This window comes from Acipenser ruthenus, chromosome 2, assembly GCF_902713425.1.
Source record: "Acipenser ruthenus chromosome 2, fAciRut3.2 maternal haplotype, whole genome shotgun sequence".
In the NCBI taxonomy this organism is placed as follows: Eukaryota; Metazoa; Chordata; class Actinopteri; order Acipenseriformes; family Acipenseridae; genus Acipenser; species Acipenser ruthenus.
Window position 1 is genome coordinate 21,814,921 of NC_081190.1, and position 26,007 is coordinate 21,840,927.

General features: G+C 36.3%; 1 protein-coding gene across 2 annotated transcripts in view; it reads left to right on the plus strand.

The window, feature by feature from the left end:
- The window catches only part of LOC117963540 (contactin-associated protein-like 5), a 113,692-nt gene extending 89,395 nt beyond the window's left edge, over window positions 1-24,297 (plus strand). For both annotated transcript variants that reach the window (XM_058991942.1, XM_058991949.1), the window contains 8 exons: window positions 3,907-4,125; window positions 7,034-7,273; window positions 7,547-7,771; window positions 9,795-9,928; window positions 10,184-10,271; window positions 18,223-18,441; window positions 19,562-19,633; window positions 21,607-24,297. In XM_058991942.1, coding sequence (XP_058847925.1) covers window positions 3,907-4,125; window positions 7,034-7,273; window positions 7,547-7,771; window positions 9,795-9,928; window positions 10,184-10,271; window positions 18,223-18,441; window positions 19,562-19,633; window positions 21,607-21,803 — 1,394 coding nt within the window. In that variant the 3' untranslated portion in view covers window positions 21,804-24,297. The remainder of the gene's footprint in view (window positions 1-3,906; window positions 4,126-7,033; window positions 7,274-7,546; window positions 7,772-9,794; window positions 9,929-10,183; window positions 10,272-18,222; window positions 18,442-19,561; window positions 19,634-21,606) is intronic.
- Window positions 24,298-26,007: the final 1,710 nt, after the last annotated feature.

The window sequence follows — 26,007 nt, forward strand, 5'->3', positions numbered from 1 at the left end:
CAAGAAATGCTTATTTTGCACTAAACTAAACTAAACTAAACCGTATGCATTCTTAGTCTCGACTCTTCTCACTCTCTATTAGCTTCAGTCCTCCTCATGTCATCGTAAAGCCAAAAGCTATTGGCTGATCTCAACATACATTAAAGACATTCTATAATTGGCACATTTGCTTTCCAACAATCCAACTTTCATTTCACAAGCGTTTTGTCGAGCCTCATTATCATAACGTCTATTACTATCATAGCACCAATTATAATTATACGATTTTAAACGATCAAAAATGAAACCTGCCATACCTCCACATAAAAACAAACACAAATTTGGATGTCAAAAATGGAAGGAAAAGACAACAAAAAAAGACAATAAAAAAAACTGCAATAAGCAAATTTTATATGTGCATTAAAAAAATATTATTTCTGTAAAGTGTGTGTTCTGTTTTGTGTTAATTGTGTACTAAGCTAGGCTACAGTAAAAACAGGAAAATGTGCTAAAATCATTTAGTTTTAATTAAAAAAAATATTTTAATATTTTCACACTGTACAGAAATGTGTAAAATGCAGCAGCATGCTTTATTTTGTGTTACCGGTAGGCTAAAATAAAAAGAAAGTGTGCTATAGGTATTCATTTGATTTTAATACTGTATAGGCCTACTGTACAGATTTATTACCAAATGTTTTTTTTTTTTTCTCTTATAAATCGGACAACTCGTGCCTCCCTCAAGACATGTCTGGTTTAGCGAGGGACTACTGATTATGAAAACCTTTTTGATAGAAAAATATTTTTGATTTGGGGGTGAAGGTGGGGGGTGAGGGGGCGGGGGGCAGTGGAGGTCCATTGCCTAGGGCCCACAAAAACCTGGCACCAGGCCTGCTGCCATGCACATCTATTCATTTGAATAGCTTGTGCCAGTCAACTGTTTGTCACTCAGGTAGTCCTCTACAGTATGAACATCTCCAGGCTTGTAAAACTTTACTTGAAGCATGTACTGTAAATGCACACTTGTTATGTATGAACTCACCAATGAGAAACTACTGGCCACAAATATTATTATTATTATTTTCAATTTTGAGAGATCAGACTAGATCAAATAGGCAAATTCAAACTGTATACTTATATATATATACTGTAACGTCCATAAATGTATCCTGCTTAAAAACAACCTACAACAAGCTTAAAAATCAGACATGTCTGGTAATCAGTCTTGAATCTTTATTCAAGAGCTGCTATCTGTGTAAAAATAAATAGGCATGACATTCTAAAGGTGTGTTCTGTCTAAGTGTCTCTTCTGTATTTCTAATAGAAAGAAAACTTAGCATATATTACTGTAGTTGAGTAGCGCATTATAATAACCAATAAACAATTACCACTAACTACCATTGTTGTAAGACAGATGCCTTTTAACAAGGGAGCGGTATAAAGTCATTTTTGCCTGGGTCATGTGAAGAGTGACCCACAAATAGATCACTTTAAAAAACATTTTTGGTACAGTGGCTCAGTTTTTCAAAATAAACTTTAAATAATAACAACAATTGGGATCCATGTACTATACAGCAAAGGGTGGTTAACTGGGAAACTTAACAGCAATGGTGGAGACATATGTTTCACAGAACATGAAAAGGACTATAGTTATTTTCCATAGACTTTTGTGTAAACTGGTGACAGAACAGAACATTGCGTCCTTTGTCAACAAATTTGATGGGAAGGAGTCCAATGCACATATGCTCGCACTGACATGATGGCCATGGGGCTGCAAGGTTAGTTTGAATAAAAGAACAGCCTGTGTGTGCATGGACCTGAGGCCCAGGAAATAAATCTGGAGTTTTGCTGCAGGGGCATTGGGAATCCAGAATTCACTGAAGCCTGATATACACAAGCAAAAAACTGACAACGGGTTTGCTGTTGCTTAACGTGCCACACACAATTTTAAGATGGTGCCAGTTTGCAGTAAACATGTTTCAGCAGCTGCTATAGTAATTGGAATCATTTTGAAAGTACATCAATGTAAAAAATAAATATTTGCTAATTACTTATATTTGTCGTCTTTTTTATATTTTAATAACAGTTGCATTATAACTAAAACAAGTTCACCTCAGACGCAGATGACGCTGAACAGCAGTTTTAAACCCGGAGAGGCTTGACAATGACACAGTGGAATCCAGAAGGGCATTCCACTACCCCAAGGCTGCGCCAAAGAAAGAATAACGAGACAACTGAAGGCAATGTCATTGGCTGAGCATGCACAGGCACATAGAAAAATGAATTGCTGAAAATAGAGCAGTGGTCTATTCTACCAACTCGATTGCCAATCGAAAATTTGTTGAAACTCGAGTTGTAGTAACAGACGGTCAATTTTTATTGTCAGTTATAGTTGGCTTTGAGGTGCACTTACAGGTTAGTTATGTCCAACAAGACATAATTTTGACCTTAAAACAACAGATTTTCTTATATCTTATCCACATTGCTCATTATGGATATCTGAATTTCAATAAATCATGCAAAATAACATGTTACATGTTTCAGTTTTTGATTATTTTTAAATAACTGCAGTTTTATGTTTTTTTACTTATCATTGTCTTAATTAGTATTATGTTTTCTGTTAATAAAATAGTTAGAGAATAGATGTAGGCGGATAGGTGACACAAGCAACCGCTGACGTGCAGCAGATCACGTAAAGCAGTATCCAGCAGGAGTTATACACAGCGATGGAGATAAACTCTTCTGTACGTCCTGCAACGTTACTGTAGATCACTACCAAGAATCAGCTGCTGACAGGCATTTAGATTCAAGTATTCACCGAAAGAGCAGAAATGCAGAGCAGTACTGCGACTGCTTTACTTGCAAAGAAACAATAAACTGTGACTTCCATGTTCTAAACGTCCACTGACAACCGTGAAGCACGAAACACATTAAATTTTGACCTGACAGAGGCATTTGTTTGCACAAATATCCCGCTTGAAAAATTGGACAACCAAAAGTTACGTAAATTCTTCAGACTGAGTGTAGCAAATGGTGGAGTGATTCCTTCATCAGCCCAGCTGAGACATGAATATTGACCTAAAGTTGCCGAGTATCACAAGCAGGAGATTATGGGATTGGTAAAACAGTGGTCTCTGACAAGTCGACTGATGCCCAAGATCAGTATTAGTTACACATTGTATTTGTTTTGCAAGACCTAAATGGTGAACATGCATCTGACATACTAGAACTGAAAGCTGTCCTTGCAGATACATTTTACCTACAGGCTGTTAATTACAACACCGTTTCACAAGCTATTGTAATGTGCTTGAATAACTTTGACGTTGATTTTGATGATGTCAATGCATTTATATCTATATTTGATGTTTTAAAAAAATAATAATAATCTGAACACATAATTTATAAAATAGTTCCATGCAAATCCTGCGAAATACGATACTTTACCTGTGATACTGCCATGAATTTTAAAGAAAATTCTGTGATTTTCACAGGGCCTTATGTATAATGTATGACATTATAATCTTTATTTCCAAGCACTTTTATCAAACCTTTATCAGAGTTTTAATTTTAGATACTATATTTAATATAGGAATAAATGCAGACAAAAACACATGCTATAACTGACTGAAGGCAGAATATCAATAAAGAAATTAGCTTTCATTTTTCTGGCTTCGCGATGTCAAAGTGGCAATTGTACTGATAATTCTAAATGTACAACCTTAAGCAGATCATTGAGTTTGTTTTCTAGCCTTAATAGTGAGTTTATAAAGCCTCTGATTGGCACAGTGTGATGTATTATTCAACAAGCATTTTGTTTAGTAAACTAAAAAAAACACATAAAGATCATTGATTGTGTATGGCTGGATAGTTTTGAAGATAAACACTAAATTACATTCATTAGCTGATTAATATAATAATTTTGACTTTTAGCTCCTTCAGAAGTAAATCTTTCGTATGACGTGGGAAACGGTCCCTTTGATGTAACCGTGAAGACGCCTACACGTTTAAATGACAACCAGTGGCATTATGTGAAGGCTGAGCGGAATGTAAAAGAAGCTTCGCTTCAAGTGGATCAGATACCAAGAAGGACTCAGAAAGCTCCCGCTGATGGACACATTCACCTGCAACTCAACAGCCAGTTATTTGTAGGTAAGAAATCATCATTTCCCTTTTAAGCTTATGCAAGATGTGATTGTTGCTGAACCACTGACTTGATATTTGGCAGCCCTCCACCAATAAATTATATTAGAAGCTCCCTCACTGAGTATCTATTCAGCGAGGGAGAATATGCTATAGTACACAGATAGACAGACTACTAACAATCAGGTTAGCAATCAGTAGATCACGATGTTTGAAATTATACACACAACCTTGTCTAAATAAAGGTAAACAGATGTTATTGCTAGATGTTTTTTTTTCTGTATGGATTGAACTGTTATCAAGGTCTGACTGCACTGTTTTATATGGTTCCTCAGCAGTCTTTGGAACTCTCTTCCAATTGCTGTATCCCACCATGAGTCATATGTTTATGTGACTTCATTGATTCTTAGCAATCAGCGAGAATCATGGAGCTAGCTCAAAAAACAATTCCTCTATTTGGCTGTGACACAAATGTACTATTTAATATTAAAAAATAAATAAATAAAAACAATACACTTTTCCCATGAAGTGGGACATTGATGTACTAAATCTGTGTATTACTGTGATATAGTGTTATGAGGTAGACATTCATTTAGGAATCATTTCAAGCTTGAAAGATTCACTGACAATTGACAATAAAGCACCATTTATCACTTGGATTTATTTAACCATTAACCCCCCTCGCTGAATGCACACATTTTAAAGATGGCTTGAGTTTGGTAAATATGGTGAATATTGCGTGAATTAAAATTCAGATACAGTGTTTGGAGTGGTTGTTGGTTACCTCATTCTGAATGTATCATTATTTAGTGTTTGTGCAAAACTAAACAATAATGTAAATGGATAGAGTCACAAAATTCATTAAAGCCCTTCTTATCATATGCCTTTTGGGTTTTCCAAAGCATATTTTTTTTCCTTAAAACAATGGACAATCCCAAGAAGAAAAACAACTCACAAACACTAATCTGTTGAGCGGAGTTTCACCTAATTTAATGGGCAAATCATATCATTACATTACACAAAAGGCAAGAAAAGATATAACCAAATTGTGATGTAGTCATAGACTCTTTCGTTTGGGGAAGCTATTCCACACTTTCCCCCCTTGCATTTATTGAACCCAACAATGTACAGTAAGATACACACACATTATATATATATATATATATATATATATATATATATATATATATATATATATATATATAATTAAGACTTGCATTATTTTTTATTACTCTGTTACAAGTGAGTCTGAATACTACGTTTCATTCATTGTGTTGAGTTTGAAAAATAGTTGGACTGACGGACACAAATAAAAGCTGTAAACCGGATTCATTCTCCTGCGTCTTTTTGAGAACTTGTACTGTATAATAATCTGTAGCACAAACCAGACCCCGAAACCACTCAGGGATGCTACATATATATTTGACATTGTTTTTTTCCCCCAACATAAGGCGGCCAAATAAATGAAGTTTAACACAGCACTAGCTTGTACTTTAAAACATGTTATGCCTATTTAAGCAAATTAGAAAAACAGTCAGGATGACAAGCTGCACTGTTTTTTTGTTTTTTTTAACCCTTTAAATCCGTTACCCTGTTCTGCAGCCCTACAGTACCTACACCAATTTCGAACACCATTTCCATCACTTCACACCAATTTAAATCAATCATCAATACTGTCTATTAAGCTTCTAAACACGCACTTACTATAATACTTAAAATCAAGGGGCATTCAACGTATTTCATATTTGCAAAAAAAAATAACTGCGTTCTTACCGTAAACTTTCGAATATCTATATGGGGCTCAGATCGATGGGAAGAATGGACGTTAAACCAGCCAAGCATTGTCTCCAGGAATGACACTGAAATTCACTAAATCCTGTATTTTGGACCTTGGTGATACTGCAACAGGGCCGTCATGGCCTTGTTTACCTGTGTATCTGAAAACTGTCTTTGGTAAGCAAAACCATTCATTTTCATCAGAATATTAAAATACGTTTTCATGTTTAGCGTACATTAAAGCAGGCAGATGCAGTTTTCTGCTTTCCTTGCATACACTTTTTCAGAAGTTAAAAAGACCCAACTTTCACTGAAAATGGATTGAAGGACTGAAAAAATCTAAAGAAAAAACTTCAGAAACATTCATAATCTGGCAACACCAACAGTGTTCTGAAAAGTGGCATTTGTTCAAACAGTCGAAGGAAGTATGTTCTGACTGTAGCGTCACAGTTATCAAATTCTCGCAAAGCGGTGGTGCGTGAAAACGGACATTATATGCTACGAAAATATTTTGCCAAAAGTTCTGTAAAATCAGATTTGGATCAAGCTGTTTGTATAAATAACAACAATTTGATTAAATGTTGAAATTGTGAAGAGGATGTTCCAGGCAAGGGAATGAGCGAAAAGGATTCCGAGTTTTCGTCCGCTGCCTCCTGCAGCGGTATGGGGGGCTCAGATCGGCGGGATGAATTGACATTAAACCAGCCAAGCATTGTCTCCTACAATGACATTGAAATGTAAATAAATCCTGTACCTTGATATCCCAGCTGCCCTATAGCAGTCTGGTGTTTGCACAGTAGGAAAATGAGAAATATGTTTGTTAGACCTGCTTTGCGTGCTTGTATGAAAAAAAAAAAATCGATCTTCTCTGACAAATATTTTTTGTGTTGGTCAGAACAATTTCTTGTGAGGGTTTTGGCAGTTTATTTTGGGGAGGCTTAGCCTCCCCAAGCCACTTATACACGCCGCCTGTGGATGTAGTCACTTTGTGTCCTCTACAAACAAACATCTGCGGCTTTGTATGGCTCACAATATCAGAGAAGGTCCATAACAAAAGTCCATGCAATCTAATGTATTTAAGTGAAGTGTAATTCTCTGCACTCAAAAGATAACTCACGTAATGATGTTGATTTCCTTGCAGGAGGCACTGCTTCTAGGCAAAAAGGATTTCTTGGATGTATCCGTTCATTGCAGTTAAATGGAATAACACTTGACCTTGAAGAGAGAGCCAAGATTACCCCTGGTGTGAAACCTGGTTGTCCAGGACATTGCAGCAGCTATGGTAGTCTTTGTCACAACAAAGGAAAATGCATTGAGAAATACAATGGCTTCTCATGTGATTGTAGTTACTCAGCTTTCACAGGGCCATTTTGCAAGAAAGGTAACAAAACACTTTAAATATATATATATATATATATATATATATATATATATATATATATATATATATATATATATACTGCACATGTAACTTTAATTTTGTAGTATTCCTATGTATTATCTAATAATTGGAAACAAAAAATTAAAAATACTAAAATCCATCACCTCATTTTCAAGATAATTTGTTCATAAAAACATCTGATGTATAGTGTTTCTTTTTCGAAAGGTTTTCTTAAAATGAATAACTTTTCTGTGTTTGTTTCTGTGTTTCCAGAGGTCGCTGCATACTTTAAGAGTGGAACATCTGTCATGTATACATTTAAGGAGCCTCATGAGATTAATACAAACTCGAGTGCTCAGTCATCTTCCATTTACTCTGATGTAACACTTAGAAGTGAGAAGATTTATTTTAGCTTCCGTACAACTCAGACACCAAGCTTACTATTATATGTAAGCTCCTATTACAAGGAATATCTGGCAGTTACACTGAATAAAAATGGTGAGTTCATTTATTTTTTGTAGAAAAATAGAAAGATGCCATACATAATGATCCCAAACCAGTATGTGTGTGGTGCAGGGAGAGCAAAAAGGAAGCATTTACAGACTACATGCCATCTTGTTCAGGTTATGCATGGAGAACTATTAATTTCTATTCTACCAAATCATATTGATATACTTCATTACCAGTGGTCATCTGGAGTCTGTAAGTGCCTAAAGCAAGATGCTGCAGTATCATTAACCACACATCTTTCAAAGTCTAAAATGTGCAGGTTTGTGTGGCTTTTCCAGATCACATTATTCAAGGGTTTGAAATGAAGTAAAATGTGTTCATTGGGCAGACAATTTCTTTTGTGCCAGTAAACATTACATCATAGGAATAACTTCTTACACAATCTCAGCATGTATTGGGACCCTAATCTGCTATAAAACAAAGCTCTCTCTGAGGCTTTGAAAGATGAATGGTGCCTGATACCTCCAGGGATATTCAAACATCTAGCAGAATCCATGCGCAGGGGTGACGGCTATAAATGGAAAAAAATGCAAGAAGGTATGAACATGGTGGCAGATAAAGGCCAGCTTGCTTGACAGTTGCACTGTACATGCACCCATGACTTACCAATTAGGGGATAAGCACACTACCATTCTGAAATCTCTTCTGGCATATCAAAGGACTCTGCACTTTCTGTGGCAGCTGTCAGGATTTAATTCATGAGCATTGTTTTATTTGACTCCCAATTCTGTGAGAAAAAAAAATGCTCACTCAAATGTGACAGGCAATGAAATTAACAATTCCTTTTACAGGAAACAATAAAACTATGTGATTGTAAAGTCTGAGTTGGTTAAGCAAACTTTGATTGATTGCAGGAGTATCTTTCTTCTTGCAGGTGTACTCTTGAACCAGTAATTATGTTAACTTGTTCAATTGCTCTGCTGCCAGGGAATACAGAACTACAAGAAGAAAACAATGTATTTGTTTTCTCCAAAACGTAGCATATTAAATGTTTGTCCAATCAAGCTCATGATTTGCATTTTTTTAAAATGTTATACTGTGATAAGCTATTCCTTCTGCACAATGATTGTTATTGTCTGATATACAGTACAGTGTTTTCTTCTTCTTAAAGGCTTCTTAAAAACAGCAGCCTTGGATGTCAAACCTCCTCTTAGGGAATATAATAGTTTGGCTGAACATGTTTGAAACCGTGGGGAATAAAATATTGAACATCATTTCTTACAATTTCAGTTATTGCTCAACATGGCCATTCATTCCCATGTTTTTATTAATGAACTTATTGCATTGATAACATAGGAGGTACGGGTATGTAATGCTCTGATTAGTTCATAAACAAGATTATTTTATTTAAGAACCCATATTAAACTATTCAGTCATATGCTGTTACTGCTCATTACCTAAGTACAACCATTCCCAGTCCCATATTTTAAAAAAAAAGTGTTCACTTCTTTTCTATATATTATGTCTGTTTAATAATCATTTAACGTGAAAGGTACTGTATGACTACGACATAACAGAGCGTTATCATCGGCTCAGGCACATAAACCAAAGTTGATAGTAACCAAGAATTGACCTTAACCAAGGTTATCTTAACTGGGCTTCAAATATTTTGTATTTGATTTGAAAATAAATAAAGCCGTTCAACTTTAAATTACAAAAAGAAAAAAAAATGCTCTGTGGACCATGGACCATTTCATTTGTTGCTTGTAGTTAATACAAGCTAACAGAAACATAAAATATGCACCAAATACGATGATGAATAACCTCACAATAAATGTGTTTTTGTGTTTTGTGTTGCCTTCATATGAATTGCAGGACAAAAAGTATTGTTTATAAAAAGTGCATGTGTCCTCTGTTTCATTAAATTACTCAATATTTAAACTGTGCAGTGTGTCCTGATGTATGTCTGTATGATATACATATCTGAGGGGTAGGAACAGGAACTACATATCATTAAAATAGTGTTACAGTATTACTTGTCCAATACTTGTCTGCTCTGTTCTGTTCTTAGGCCATTTACAAATCAAGTATAAGCTTCATAATAACAAAGCTCCAGACATTTTCAGGATAAATTTCCGAAACCTGGCAAATGGACACCCTCACGAAGTTGAAATTGATAGGGAAGGAGACAAGCTTTCTGTACAGGTAACACATTGTATTGTACTATTGCATACTCTTTTTTGCTAACGATTTAATGAGTTAATGGGTGCTTACTGTTTCTTATTGGTAATGCCTTGATATTGAGAAACCCCCCTACAATTAATGATGAAGAGTGGGTTTATTCAAAATAATATGAATACTAGAGTTGTCAAACAACCAATCAAGTTATTAATATGCACTGTTAAGTTTTTTTTTTAATTAATAGGCGCTGAATGTTTTGTTTTTGTTTGTTTTTTTCAGATTGACCAGCATCCCAGAGAAGAATTTAGTCTATCATCTGATTTTGAGTTTAATGCCATCAAATCTATCATCCTTGGAAAAATCTTTGGTAAGTAAATCTACAGTTGTTATAGTTCTTAGAAACCAACTGCTCTTGTCTGTTTCATCAGTGAGAAACACATCTACTGTAGAAGTACAGTGGGTTTGGTGGAAAACTTCCACCACACCACAACAGATCTGTGGTGCCTCGAGGCGTGGCACATATACCACGGTAACCCTGCGGCGCAGCTGGAAGTGAGCATCAGTACTTTCCTTTTTCAGCAGGGTGTTTACCACTTTCCTCAAGGTGATTTCTGCTTAGGATTTGCTTGATACTCCCCTCCCTCCCTTGGGTACTGTATTTTTAAAATTCATTACTGGTCGACAACCAGACTATTGTTTACAGTATGTAGTTTAGCAGTATGAATACTTCAATATAAGACTATAGTTTGGGCACAATTCAAATATTTTAATTAACTGGGATTGGCAATGTATATTATACGTTTGAGCAACAACTGCAGCTAACGTGTAGCAATATTTATTTTGATTTGAGTAACACATCTGTAATATACAGTATTTCAACCCAAATCAAATTATTTCTGAATGTTACATTAACTTACAGTATTTCCCCCATATGCCTTTCCAAAAAGAGAGGTTAATTTAATTGTACTCTAAAGTTTAGTCCAATTTTACTAATTGTATACAAGTGTTGATATACATAATGTTTATATTAACATTTAGTTCAGGTCTGTATCAAAGTAAAGTAAAGGAATGGAAACCTCTCACACAGAAGTACAAATAATGTATGTTACAAAACTCAATATTCTTAAGTCTCTTTGAAAATATCAGTAGTATTTTTATGTAGTGTGGCATAGCGGATCTCAGCCTGGAAGAAATGTGTTGGGGGTTGGCAGGGATAGGGTTAATTTGTTTTCCTGCTAGAGAAGTGTGGGAGTGTGGCTGTGTTCGCACAGCCACATGTGTAATTATTTGTCATTAAAGTTAATTGTCACATACCTATAGCAGGTATTCAAAACTGGATCAAATGTTTGTTCTAGGCAGTCTCTAGTCTGTGTGAAGAGAGAGGCTGTCATTGTGAAGAGACCTGTGTGGTTTAAAAAAAAAAAAAAAAAAGTGTTTTTGTCATAATGTTTGTGTTTGGTGACTGGTAAACAGCTTAGCTGTACAGTTTTTTAGTTTAGGAACTGTGCAAAGTTTAGTTAGAACTCCATGTGTGGGGCTCCCGAGTGGCGCATCCAGTAAAGGCTCCACGTGGAGTGCAGGATGCGCTCTAGACGTCACGAGTTCGAGTCCAGGCTATTCCTTTGCCGACAGAGGACGGGAGCTTCCAGGGGGCAGCGCTGCCCAGGGGGAGGGAGGGTTAGGTCGGCCAGGGTGTCCTCGGCTCACCGCGCACCAGCAACCCCTGTAGTCTGGCCAGGCGCCTGCGGGTTTGCCTGTAACTGCCCGAGAGCTGCGTTGTCCTCTGACGCTGTAGCTCTTGGGTGGCTGTATGGTGAGTCCGCAGTGTGAAAAAAAGCGTGAGTCGGCTGAAGGCACACGCTTCGGAGGACAGCGTGTGTTCGTCTTCGCCCTCCCGAGTCAGCGCTGGGGTCGGTGAGCTGAGCCTAAAAATAATTGGCCATTTCCAAATTGGGGAGAAAATAATACAAATAATTGGCCATTTCCAAATTGGGGAGAAAATAATAAAAATAATTGGCAACGACTAAATTTTTTTAAAAAAAGAACTCTATGTGTGAGTTAGGTTTTTGTTTTGTTTTTATTTTATTCCTTTAATTTAATAAAATGGCATGAAAGTGCTTTAAAAACTTCAATTTCTGACTCTGGGTCTGCTTCAAAAGGGCTATCGGACCTTTATTACAAGTGAAGTCTTTCACAGTAACAATAATCTAGTAAAAACACGTGGAGAAATTTACATTATTTCCATATTTTAATTGACAGTGTGAGTCATTTATCAAGTTTATTGTACCTTATACAGTATGTTCCAATTAGGACACAAAAAGTTGTAGTTATGTCAAAATGTCGAAAGAGTAGTTGCAGATTGGAGAAACTGTCTGAAAATGATTTGCCACAAAAAGATATTTTGCTTGAAGCTCTTTGTGTTATTTGTAATATGTTCACAACGGATTGGGCATGTTACAGCAAACATTATTGTCATTGTTTTGAGGTTTGTTTAAAATTGATCACTTAAGACCAAACAAAGTCAAAATTTCTACTAAAGTACAGGAGATATCCTGATAACTTATGAAAAATACAATTAGTTATTTTTCAAATGGGGGATGGGGGGGATATGAATCTTGTATGAGTCTACTTAACAAAATAAGATTAAACCATTTTGATGTATGTAATGCCAGAATACTTCCACCGGAATGAAAGGGCCTGTGACAGTTTCTGCAATGTAAATTTAGCCCAGTCTATTATTCATTATAAAGGCTGCTTATCAGCAGACAAAACACTGAACCATGAATCAAGGTAATCGGACTCTGCCTTAATGGCATTTTTTAAATAGTTCTTGTTGTGTTCACTGTTCTCTTTTCAGCATTTATTTGAAGTATAGAAACACTATGCAATGCCTTTTTCATACCACACCTATTCTGTGTGTAACAGGTGGCAGAGCCTGAAGGTAAAGTTAACAGAAATGGACTCCTAAATTGACATCTTGCTGCGTCTGTAGCAAAGCTTAATACTTATGAATCCTTTTTTAACCCTATTATTAATACTTCTGAATCATTTGTTAACCCTATTAGGCATTAATATAAATAGTCCTGGTTATTAAATAAACAAGAACAGCATTCAAACATGAAAATAATAATAATAATAATAATAATAATAATAATAATAATAATAATAATAATAATAATAATAATAATAATCAGCTTGATGTTGTTGAAACAGGAAAGATACCCATTGCTGAGTTGCTAGTGACATGTTTAAGAAGCTGAAAAGTGAAAATGATTGATTTAAATAACAGTGCTGATGTCACAGTCGGTTTCTACTGGCTGATAACGGTCTGATATTATTATTATTATGATTGTGATACATTGTGTGTTGTTCATTAAGATTAAAATCTCCTTTTCCCTGACAGGGATTGTAATGTCAATATGACCTGTGACAGCGATTAGTTTAGGCTGCTGCAGAACAATGTTTAAATGTTTTTGATTAAAAATAAATAAATAAATAAATAGGTAGGGGTGAAGGGAAACAATGATCCTGTTTATTATATTCTGCCAACAAGCAGATTAATGTGAATGGATATATCAAGTAATATTCCTCATATCAAATAGGCCCTCACAGTACACCGGGGACACATTAAGATATCGCATCGGGAGTGACAAGCTCCAAAACAAAATGTTACATTTTCATGAGATAAGGGCACAAATAACAGCTGAAGTGCAGTAAAGATGTAAGAAAAGTTGAACCTGGTGATCCCGATAATAGCCTCATAATTTCCCTTGTGAGTTTCATAGCTTTGAAAGACAGAGTGGGGGCACCAGCCACTGGAGTGTGGTTCCGGAATAGCTGGAACTCATACAGTTCAAAAGGCACAAATGAAGTAACTATAGGTAGGGATAACTGAGTACTAAGTACAAAGTGATTTATGAGATGCTTGTTAAACCACTGGGATTTAATTCAAGAAAAAGGGAGATGTATCTGTGGTAACGTGGAAATAGCACAGAAAAAAAATAGATCTACGGGATTGATTATACAGGAAATACTGTGGAAAATGTGAAGTTTTGTTCATGAAAAGACAGCGAAATAATAACAAATCTGAAGGCATTATACTCTCAGCACATTGGTATTTGGCAATTTAACTACAACAATTGTATTATTGCAAAAACTATTTCAGTAGTGTCCCTGTAAATATCTGTGGGAGCAGACTTTTTTTGTTTGTTTGCTTTTGAAAAGATGTGATTTTTACTTGAGCCACATACCAGTATCATAGAAATGTTCTAAAATGCTATACAGTATACGGTAATATAACATTTTTCTTGTTTCCTGTTCTGTCACTGTTGCTTGCTTTTCTGCTGAGGAAACTGCAGTGGAATTCAGCTTTTTCTTTTTCTCTATATGTGACAAGTCTTCTAAATGGCAACTGCATGTAGCTTTCCATTTATGATCCACAACAGTACTGGATGTAGAACAACACATAATTATTATTATTATTATTTATTTCTTAGCAAACGCCCTTATCCAGGGCGACTTACAATTGTTACAAGATATCACTTTTTTTTACATACAATTACCCATTTATACAGTTGGGTTTTTACTGGAGCAATCTAGGTAAAGTACAGCAGTGTCCCCCACCTGGGATCGAACCCACGACCCTCCGGTCAAGTCCAGAGCCCTAACCACTACTCCACACTGCTGCCCGGTATCACCAGCCACATGAAATGTCCCGTTTTTGTAGAGCAATTTCCGATCTTTTGTACAGCTGCTGTCTTTTTCATTGAAGACATTTTAAAAAACGTGTACAGCTGTATGCAATGTGTTTAATCATTTACAGGAAGCAAACTAAACTGGCTGCCGTTTTCCTAAATGTGACAAGTAGTGCTAAAAAATATGTTTACAATATTCTTTCAGAAATGAGGATTTTCACAGGGAACTACATATTACACAGCATTGGGTACATTTCTTTGGAATTGTGTGATTTGTGATAACTGTGAAAAAAATACCACCTTTACTATAATAATTTTATTGGTTGATGTACAAATACAAAGTATGGAAGGGAAAATAACAACTGTAGGCATTGCAAAGGTTAAATGAAACTATGTATATTACTTGTATGGTATAAAATTGAATCGTTATGATGGAATAACGCAGCACTTAAAAGAAAAGAAAAGGTACCTTCAGTGTGTTCATCCTCTGTGAGGGTTTGGCCTGAGGCAACAGACATGTATTTATTATTATTTATTGGGGGACATGTATCAAGACTGACCAACACAGTGCTAAATTGGCGGAGAGTAAAGTATCGCTCTGCCGCAGCACAAATTTTACCACATCCAGAATGTATTTACTGGCTTAAAATTAATGAGGCACGGCTTAAAACTGGCATATTTAAGTGTGAAAAATTCTGCTGCATCGGTGTCCCGCAAAATGGGCTACTGGTAGCACAGATTAACAGACTAATCTGAAAAATAGTGTCTCCCCTCCAAATGGGCTACCTCAGTTGAACAATAGGTAGGGCATTTGGAGAGGCAATGACCCATGCTGACCATGGAAGACAAGCTTAACATGACCAATAAGTCGCCACCAGTTCCATCAAAACATCACCGTCAAGCCCTCTTGAGGTGTCGTGGGCTAGTCGACGAAACACCAAGGATGGAAGGAGCCCACTTGAAGATGGCCCACAGAGATGTACCCTACTTAGCTCAGTTCAGACAGTTGTCATGCTGATGCGCTGTGGAGACCGCACTCTGGTTGATCCCCAGAGCCAGTATCACAGCTGTTGTGTGTGCTGATTCGCTGGGGAGGCAAAATAAGCTGATCCCCGGAGCCAGCATTACACTTCAGTCATCAACACCAGGCAGAAGGATATCTACATCATCAGATGGAAGGAAATGCAAATGGATGGAGACGCAGATGGATCACATTAGTTTACTGTAAAGCTATGTCTTAGTTGGTGCTTATCTTGGCGAGAGCCAAGTTCAAATCAGCATGAAGTTTTAACATCTACTCTCATGTAATGGAAATCATGTCTTGACTTTATATTGTTATTATTGTACAACGGATAAAACCAAATATACATAATGAAAATGATATAATGAACCAAGTTTATTATACAACCAATACAAACAATTGTACATAATGAAATAGCTGGTATTGAGCTATAATTTCATCCTCAGGGACAGAAAGGGTAACCTTAAATACTCTCCCTTTGTTTCTGGGTTGTTCAGGAAGGTTAGGAGTCTGCACTCTCTGTCGTAAGAAATGCCCCTGAAAATTCACGCTATCACGAATTTCACGGAAATCGTGTATTTGACTGCCTACCATGAAAAAAATGCATTTTATTTTCCACGTTTGTATGACATGTGGGGCCAACCTCCCTCCAGAGGACGGCCACAATATGTGCATCCAATGCCTGGGTCCTGACCATGCTTGGTGAGCACTGACAGATCCCCTTTTGTGCTGTGTGCTCCCGGTTCCAAAAAAGGTCCAGGGCTAAGAGGGCAGACCATGCTGAAGGTCGCTCCTTTGACTCTCTGCAGCCTTTGCTGACTCTCTCGAGGAGCTCCTCGCATGAGGCGTCTGCGAGCCGCAGTGCTTGGTCTGTGTCTCGCTCTCCAGAGCACAAGACCAAGAAAGCAGACGCGCAGGCACTCTCCCAATGCAGATGTGTCAGCCTTACAGGCACAAATGATGCAGCTAGCAAGCACGGTTGTTAATCAGCAGTCATTGCTGGAGCATCTTGTCAATTTGATAGCTCCCGCTGCACCCACTCCGACTTTTGGGGTACTGGAGACCCCCTCAGCCCCAGTACTGGTCCCTCCTCTCCCTCAGCTGATTGAGAAGGAGCAGGACAATGTGTTGTCCCTGGCCGCCTCCATGGAGGAAGGCGAATTCAAAGGGGGAACAGAGGACCCCTCCTGTTTAGAGGGCTCCCCTTCGGAGACGTATATGGCTCCTAGCGGTCCGCTGGCAGATGAGCTAGCAGCCCTTGTGAGCAGAGCTACTGCCCGGGTCCAGAGCCCTTGGACTGAGGAGACCCAGGTTCGCCAATCAGTTTTTGAAAACTCTGTGTCGACTACACACCGTTGTAAGCCCCTCCATGTCCTCCCGGACTTTGTGAAGGAGTTGCAGTTTTTGTATGCCCTCCATGGCGCGGAGAAGCTGGGGCTCCAGCATTTCCACCCCGTTGATTCCTCTGTGGCTGCCTTAGTTTGAAAGGGAATGTTAGGTTACTTACTGTAACCCTGGTTCCCTGAAAAAGAAATGTCAACTATTAAATTTACAAGGTCGTTAGCTCGCCTTTATTGCCATATGGAATCAAATTGCGAAGGTTGCTGTGTGACATTCCAGCGTCTTGTTCCAGAATGCAACAGACACATGCTCAGGTCATGTGAGAGGTTTATTTTTCAGGGAACCAGGGTTACGGTAAGTAACCTAACGTTTTAAAGGTTTACAAAACTAAAAAAATGTTGCTGAATTTGTCATTCAAGGTTGTTTTTAAATAATCTATTTTGTCTGCTTGTTTTATAGTCGTTTGTGAATTTCTTTTAAAAATACTGTGAATTTTCCAGGCCTCTATATGACTTCTACCATAATGCTCTTTCCTATCAGCTGCTTTCTGACTTTTTCATAGCGCCCAAATAAGACCAATTTGAAATCGGTCTTATTTGTGGACCCTTTTAGGTCCACAAATATGAAGATTTATGAAGCAGCTGTTCTGCTGCTTCATAAATCTCATTTTGATATCACAGACTTCATTTACATATAAGCCCCACCTACAATTTGCCCATGCATATAATTAAGGATTGACACACATTAAAGTGCGTGGTTAATGAGCGGCGGAGAGCATTTTGGCGGTGCTAACACAGCCTTAACTTGCCAAAAGTGTCATGGTACATACGGGGCAATTTTAAGACCGGTGTAAACTCAGCACTATGGCCTTAATACTGTCACAAACACTTGATACCTGTCCCCCATTATGTTTAAACTTGAATATTAGAAATGTAAGAAATGTAAGAAGACTATTCCTGTTATTATTATATACACTGCCTGACCACTTCACTAGGATCTGTCTACCTAATCTGATTGGACATCGCCCTGTTGCGGGAATGTTCTCCTGGTATACACTGTGCTCCGTGATTACTCTAGCGACCTCTGACACTTCACATATGGGCTTCAGTGCAAAGAGCAATGCTAAAAAGTGTCCACATCTCACTTGAAAATCAGTAAGCATGGCATAATTATAAGAATATGCTATAAGAAATATGAATTAAATGCTGCATCATATGTCAAGACATTTTTAATTCTGTTCTAATTCTGTTTTTTGTATATAGAAAGCAGTGACCTGGACCAAGATATTTCAAGGGTTAACTCCCTTGGATTCAGTGGCTGTCTCTCCTCTGTGCAGTTCAACAACATTGCTCCATTAAAAGCTGCGTTGCTGTACCCTGATTCAGCCCCAGTCACAGTGAAAGGACAGCTGGTTGATTCTCATTGTGGAGCTTCTTCAGCAGCTGATCCGTCCTCAGTTGAAACAACGCATTCCTTGTCAGGTATTTCATGGAGGGGTTAGAAAGTCATTACTTGTATGAGAGAGGGCGGGGACAGCATGGGGCGGATAGACAGCAGGTTCAGTAGAAAAAAAATGGTATTGTGTTAGCAAAATGTGTAGCAGAAATGGTACAGTAATTTGTTTTGTTGTTTGTCAAAGTATAATTGTATGTAAAATAAAAAGTCAACCAATTGTTAAAAATAATAATAATAATTATTATTCATAATATTTCATAACATTTTAAAGAGCTTTAGGAATGCTTTTCTCAATTGTATGGCATCACAGTGGTCTAGATTCGACAGATCAATAGACTATGTGGGTAAATGTAGGGTTATGAAAGGTTAAACCAGTTAGTTACAATTATAGCCTTTGTTGGGGACATGTATTCCTCTTTTATCAGAAACTAGTGTACAACTGTGGTCAAACGTTTTGCATCACCTAGAATTGAGACATAATTAATATATACTGTATATATATATATTCTTTTTTTTTCGTTAAGTATTCTATAGGGTGATGCAAAACTTTCGGCCATAGCTGCATACAAAGCCATCCTACTTTACAGGCATTACACAGTACATTGTGGTTGCTCTTATTGCATTATGTATGGACAACACAAGATATGCAGCTTAACAGGAGCCACTGTTACATCATTAATGCAGGAAGCAAACACAGCAAAAGGAATAGGCACAAACTTAGGGTATAGTTGAAACATAAAGAACCTGTGCATACAGTGAACACATGTATGCATCTTAAGATGACTTAAAATAAATCAATATTGTTTTTACAGTTAAACTTCAATATACGGTTAACATTATATGAATGTGTTTATTACAGAAATGTGACTGTGTTGAAATGAAGGTGTTTACAATATGATATTGTTATTTCTAATGGACATGCATCTGAGGGCTGGGGGTAGCTCTTGGCGTTAACCGTTGTATTCGTTCCTGTGGTAAAATATGCACAAGAGTACAGATTTTTCTGTTTCTTTGCCTTTTTTGTGTCCATATTTATTTTCTGTTTAAAACCACATTACTTTTTTTCTGTTCTGTATCAGTCTCCAATTAACAGAAGCATACAGATCTGTTTAACTGCCTGTCCTCTTATTCTTTTTTCTGCTGTAGATCATTCTGGTCCATTAGATGAGGGTGAGCCAATAGTAAATGCAATCAGGAGTGACTCTGCTCTTATTGGAGGTAAAGGGGACATTAGCTGTCACCAAAATATATTTGAACAAAATACAAAAAGCCATATAAACTCCATTATAATAAAGAAAATGTTACTGAATTAAGTCATACGAGGACCTAAAAGTTCATGCCTACTATTTAATGGTGCAGCTCATATATCCTTACAATAATAAACCATCAATAATAATATACCGAGCATCAAAATAAACTTATCACTATTATAACACATTTATTTTCGAAAAAATACGGTGTATAAATGGTGGACATTGACAAAATGTTTTTGGTTTCTTTTTAATCACTCGATCATTCATCCTTTTGACCATGACATGCTTGAGTGACTATGACTGAAGCATATGCACTTAATCACCTAATTAGTGAGACAGTTGATTGGACACTGGATATGGAGTGATTTCAGCTGTTGAATTGCAAGCTTGAATAAAAGCAATAAAGAAAATCACAGAAAAAAAACAATATGCCACATCTGTCAAGAGAGCAGTGCCCTCGTGCAATCGTCATGTTGGAGGCTGGACTAGGGCAGCGTACTGTGGCTCGTCGTCTTGGGTGCTCACAGCCAGCAATTTCAAACCTGGCGAGACACACTGTCAATGACAGGCCACGAACTGGTAGACCAATAGTCACAACACCTGCCCAAGATCAGCAGATCATTTTGCAGCATCTTCGTGAAGTCAGTTGTTAACCAGCACAATGAAAAGTCACTGCACCTGCTCTAAAACAGAGTGTGTCATTTTTCGATCACACCTAGTGAATTTTATCCAAATAGAAGTGATAAGTCTCTTTTGATACTCAGATATAAGTGATATGTTTCTTTTGATGCTCAGTTATAAGTGATATGTTTCTTTTGATGCTAAGTATACTATACACACAAACTAAAAAGTTAAAACATAAGATTGTAATAACACCATCAACAGGGTGTGGGCCACCATGGGCAGCCAGAAGGCACTGAATCGAAGAGACACAAAAGGTGTTAAAAATTGTTGTGGAGATCATTGATTAATTCAGTGCTGTCTCATGGAAATCTCAGTGCTGAGCATCCAGCAGCTAAGGAAAACAGTCTAATCTCCCTGCCTGCGTTCAAAAAGAGATAAAGGATCATCCAAATAATGGCAGCACATTAGGAGCCTACCATAAATTATAAAGTAAAACCAAAACGCGGTTATTTGGATGTACTGTGACAAGGGCACCAAAAACAAATTACCTTTTTTTGTGGTTTTACCTATTTGCTGATTAAGAAGGATTTTAATACCAGCTATATTTAAATACTTTGCAATTTTCAAATCCACTACAAAGTCGTATGAAATTCACTTGAACTGTGTCTTGACACTCATTAGGTGTTTCTTATTCTCTTGGTAATTGAATGTGCCAGGCATAATGACACACAAATGATGGAGGTTTGTTTCATAAATTGCTCTCTCAATTGCAGTGTATAGTTTAATTTCATTAAATATTATCATGACGGAAATTTACCAGAACAGTTAAAATAGCACATTTCCTGGTAAACTATTTGAAAATAAGGTACAATTACTGTGAGGTGTTTAATAGTTTACAGCAAATTAAGTCTTATCAGATAACAGCTTCTCTTTAATGCAGTAATTGATTTGAAATATATATATATATATATATATATATATATATATATATATATATATATATATATATATATATATATATATATATTTGGGGTAACTGTCAAAGGCAGAATCTTACATGCTATGAAATACTAAGATTGCAGTTTAAATATTTGATTCTTAAGGTTTAGTTTTTATTTGATTCTTAATTTGGAATACAGAAGAACTGAATGTAGTATTATGCTTATTATTATTTGATAGTACTCTGTAAGTTTAATTGTTTAACCAAGTAATATACTGTATATTTTTAGCTTGCAAAACATTAATTTAAACCAGTACGGTATGATTGGGTAGTTCAAGGTTCAGTGAAATAACTTCATTTATCTCAATCCACAGGTGTGATAGCAGTCATCATATTTGTCATCCTCTGTGTTGTCGCAGTAATGGCACGGTTTTTATATCAACGAAAAGAAACCTATCGGAACAGGGAAGCAAAGGGACCACAGCATGATGACAACTCAGACCTTACTTTAAAAAATGAACTCAACTCACAGAATACACTGAGTGAAAATCAAAGGGAATACTTCATATGATGAACGATCAACAAAACATAAGGAATTGCAAAGCTTTGCCAAGACTGTCTTTAGACATAAAAATCTGTTGTGCAAAAGCAGTTTTCAGTTGTCAAGGCACAATAGATTAAACTGTGCAAAATTCAAATGTTCACCCATTGTATCTTTTGTTTGCTTTTTGTACTCCACATAGAGTGATAATCAAGAGGTTGTGCTCCGGTCATTCACATTCCTGTATTGTAGATATTCTGCACTATGTAAATGTTGCTCTGACATGTTCGTAACATACTCAACAAGTTTGCTTAACTCGTTTCTGTTCAATTGTTTTTATTTTACTGTGTTTATTTATTTTGGTTTATTTAAAATGTAACAAGGTCAAATATGCATGTTATTTTAGGTAATATAAGCGTACCCTAAAGTAGTAACCAAAAGCGAAGTCATTTTAAATGTGCGTTAGATGTGATCAAAGTGAGTCACAGCTGTGCTATTTGTGTAAATGTAGAGGCTGGACAGAAAACCATGCTTTGTTATTATTGAAAGTGAAATGAAGTCTGTGCAGTACAAGCGTAGGTGTGATGCCACGGATCATCCAGCTCTAACATTCTAACAAGAACCATTAAAAAAGATTGGAAAAAAAATTTAAATTAGATTTTTGTTATATCAAGTAGCTAAATAATTTTGTTTGAGAACTTCTTTGTTTTATTTTATTATTATAAGCCTACTGAACAGTACAGGGTCATTGGAAGGTACCATCGTTTTCATCGTCTGGAAATAGCCTGTACAAAAGGGCATGAATGTCAATCCAAGTACACCTGCTGTCGGAACTAGAGAGAACATTACAATAAAATGATGTGTCCTTAAAGTAAAAAAAACAAAACACACAAATAGCTCTTTATATGTTGTTACAAAACTCCTGTGTACTGATCCTGTATATTTAATATGTATCGAAACACATTTGCCATTAAATAGTGCCTCATAAACACAATCAAACAACCTAAAGAAGATATATCTAAGACATGAACTTTTATCTGAAGCCAAACTGCAAGTGGTATAAACTCTGATGGAGACATGTGGGATCTCAATGAATACATCCACTTTGCTGCTGGAAAAACTAAAACAACTCCTGAAGCTCACAGCTTTGCCACACGCAAGTTATTCTGTCTTCCTCACTCATAAATTATAATCGCCTTTGATTTCCTCTGTATACACTGAAAATGCACTACTGTATTGTATATTAACATCCCAGTATGCATGTCTCCCTCTTCTCTGTGAAGTAGCAACATAATATTGCTCTGTCCTTCCTGAATGTGGTTATAGCTCATTATATTTCATAACCCTTGGGTATGCTGGGAACTCAGCAGCAACGCACCATCAGTGGATGCTAATGCAGCTTGCAGCTTTGCCAGTGTCTTGGGATTTCTTGTTTTTATATATACACAGTGCTAGCTTAACTGACATGCATCTTACGATTCAGAACCTTCCAGCTAATTGATAACTGATAATTTTTCGTAAGTAACATGTCTGTTTTTGTCTTAAGTATCTTACTGGATTTATTTACCAGTTATTAGTAATTGCTCTTAATTTGAATTCAATCTTCGTATTTGTTCATCGTTATATAAAATGATTTTGAGACCATTTACTTCACCTTGCCACCGTTCTGCTGTAATAAACATATTTGTAAGTGGTAATAGTTTCTAGAGTGCCTGTTCGATTTCAGTTCTCTGGGCAAATGTGTACTTCTTTTTTTTTGTGGCTTTAACAAAAAGGTTATTATTGTAGTGCCTCTGTTTGCAATGGATATAATATCCTATATTTTTATAAAAAGTGTTTTTTTTTCGATGCACTGTATTTTTGCTATATGCGCAATGTTCTGAGAAGCACGACAATATATAATCCAGTTGGAAGGTTTTAAAATTTTAGACAAAAAAAAAAACATCTGGTAACCACTGCATTATTCCCCAGTAATATGCTATTTACAATATGTTTGCCCACCTCTGTTAGGTAACTAGACATCTCAATTATGCCAGTTAGTTCTGAGAATGACACATTTTTTAAACACATAGAAACCTTACATTCTTCTTTCATATAGTTCAGAAATGGTGCATCTTCAATCTGTATCTATACTTTTTTAATGTGATATCTCATTTATGCAATGTATTTACTTTCTCGCTGGTAACAGTACTTCTGACCTGTAATAAATTACAGTACCATTCCAATGCCTGTTTGGTCTGATCTTATTAGATGAGTGAGTCAGATGTATCCGAGTCCACATGCTTTTGTCATAGGAACTTGTTAAAATGTACAGACAAGGCACTCAACTTTTGATCTCAAGGTCAGAATGTAAAGTTTATATTAAAGTATTAACTGTTATTAGTCAATGTAAGCTCTACATTGTTTAGATGTTTTTATAAAGATGCATTGTTCATTTTTTTCAGTGTAAATTGATTTGACTTAATTATTTCTGAATTTAAAGATTTCCTGTAAGTAAATGTAATAAAGTAAATTCAGAATCAGCTGCCATTTTGTGAGATTGTGTTTTTTTTTGCATTATTCAATGTAGTCAGATTGTGACTGTGAAAATTACAACAGTTTGCTAATTTGTCAGATAACAAAGCCAGAAACAAATACACTTCCCTGAGTTGAATCAATATAGCAACACCAAGCACACCATTCATTATGCATCTATAGAGAACTGAGGGAAGTAGATTTGACACCATTGTGTATCAAATCACAATTATTTACCATGGGATGTTTCATTGATGGACTATGCACTAAAACTGCTTGCTCAAGGGTGTATAACGCAAGCAGAGACAAGCTCCTCTCCAGTGGGGAAGTTATTAGATTCCGCCAGTAACTTTGGAATCACGTTGAGATTTTGCATCATCAGTTAGAATGTGATCATTTAGACAGGCATCCTGCCCTGGAGTGCCCTTTTATTCTGACATACAAGCTGTAGATTTTGTTTGTTTGTTTTTTTGTTGATTTATCAGAAAGCTCAGTAGATAAAGATGCACGTATGCCAACCACATTATTACTTTGATCACGTTTTGGCACTGATGAGTAATGCAAGGGCTGCATGTTGATTGGTTACAGTATGTCGTTTTTTAAATATTTAATTGATTGATGTTGAAATTTGATACAGCAAGCGGTTGAGGTTAAACTGGATCAGACACACATTATGAAGGTCAAAAACTAGACTATAGCTGATATAAAACAAGCTTTGAGTTAATTTGTTATATTTGTTTTTTTTTTAATAATTATCTGGGTGTTTATCGACTTTATCTACACTTTGTGTCTGGCTGCCAGCATCTATAGTACTAAGTATAGAACAATTGAAGGTAAAATTAAAATTCAGCACGGGTACATTACTTTACCTTTGCTGTATTCTGTGTTGTATGTACCGCTATATATTTCACAACATATTGTAATCCTTATTTATACATCATGGGTCATACATCTGCTGGGATTATAACCTCACATTTGCGTTAAAGTATGTGTATTGTAACCAGATAATGCTTCATTCTCCAACAGTGCTGCCGCTTTCCAGTTCATAATTGTGCAAAATGTTTTAGAAATGTAAATGGACATCTTCAAGAACTAAGTTTGCATTCAAAAAACAGAATTAGCCTCTGCATATAAACAGCCTCACATATCATTTTGTTTGCAATGTGTGCTGTTGCCTTTTAATATCTAGCTATTATTATTTTTATTTTTTTTAATAATCAAGTGGATCTGACCTTTACTAAATACTTCCCTGCTAATGACCTTGAAAACCATGATGGATCTTAGACAAGCTGCTGCCCAATTCAGTATTCAAACTCTGTTTAGCGTGATTATGTTCATATTATAGACTGACCCAACTGTGATTAGATTCATAACCTCCTCATATCTCACAGTCACTAGTTTAATTATATGATTTGATCTGGTTCAGGGTTTAATTTCAGATTAAACATGGTTGTGTAGTATTTTTTTTTACATGATTCTGACATTTTGCAGAAAGGAAATGATGAAACATGCTATATTCAAGATGTTGCTATTACCAGATATGACTGTCAACAGTAATATCCACTTAAATGGTTTCAGGTTATTAAATCTTGAAGTCTCCTTTGTAAGTCAGTGTGTGATTCGCAAACATTCCTTCGTGTTTTTTTTTTTTTGTTTAGTTTTGTTTGTTCCATAACTGTCACTTGCATGGATAACAATCAACTGTCTAAAGAGAGGTTTG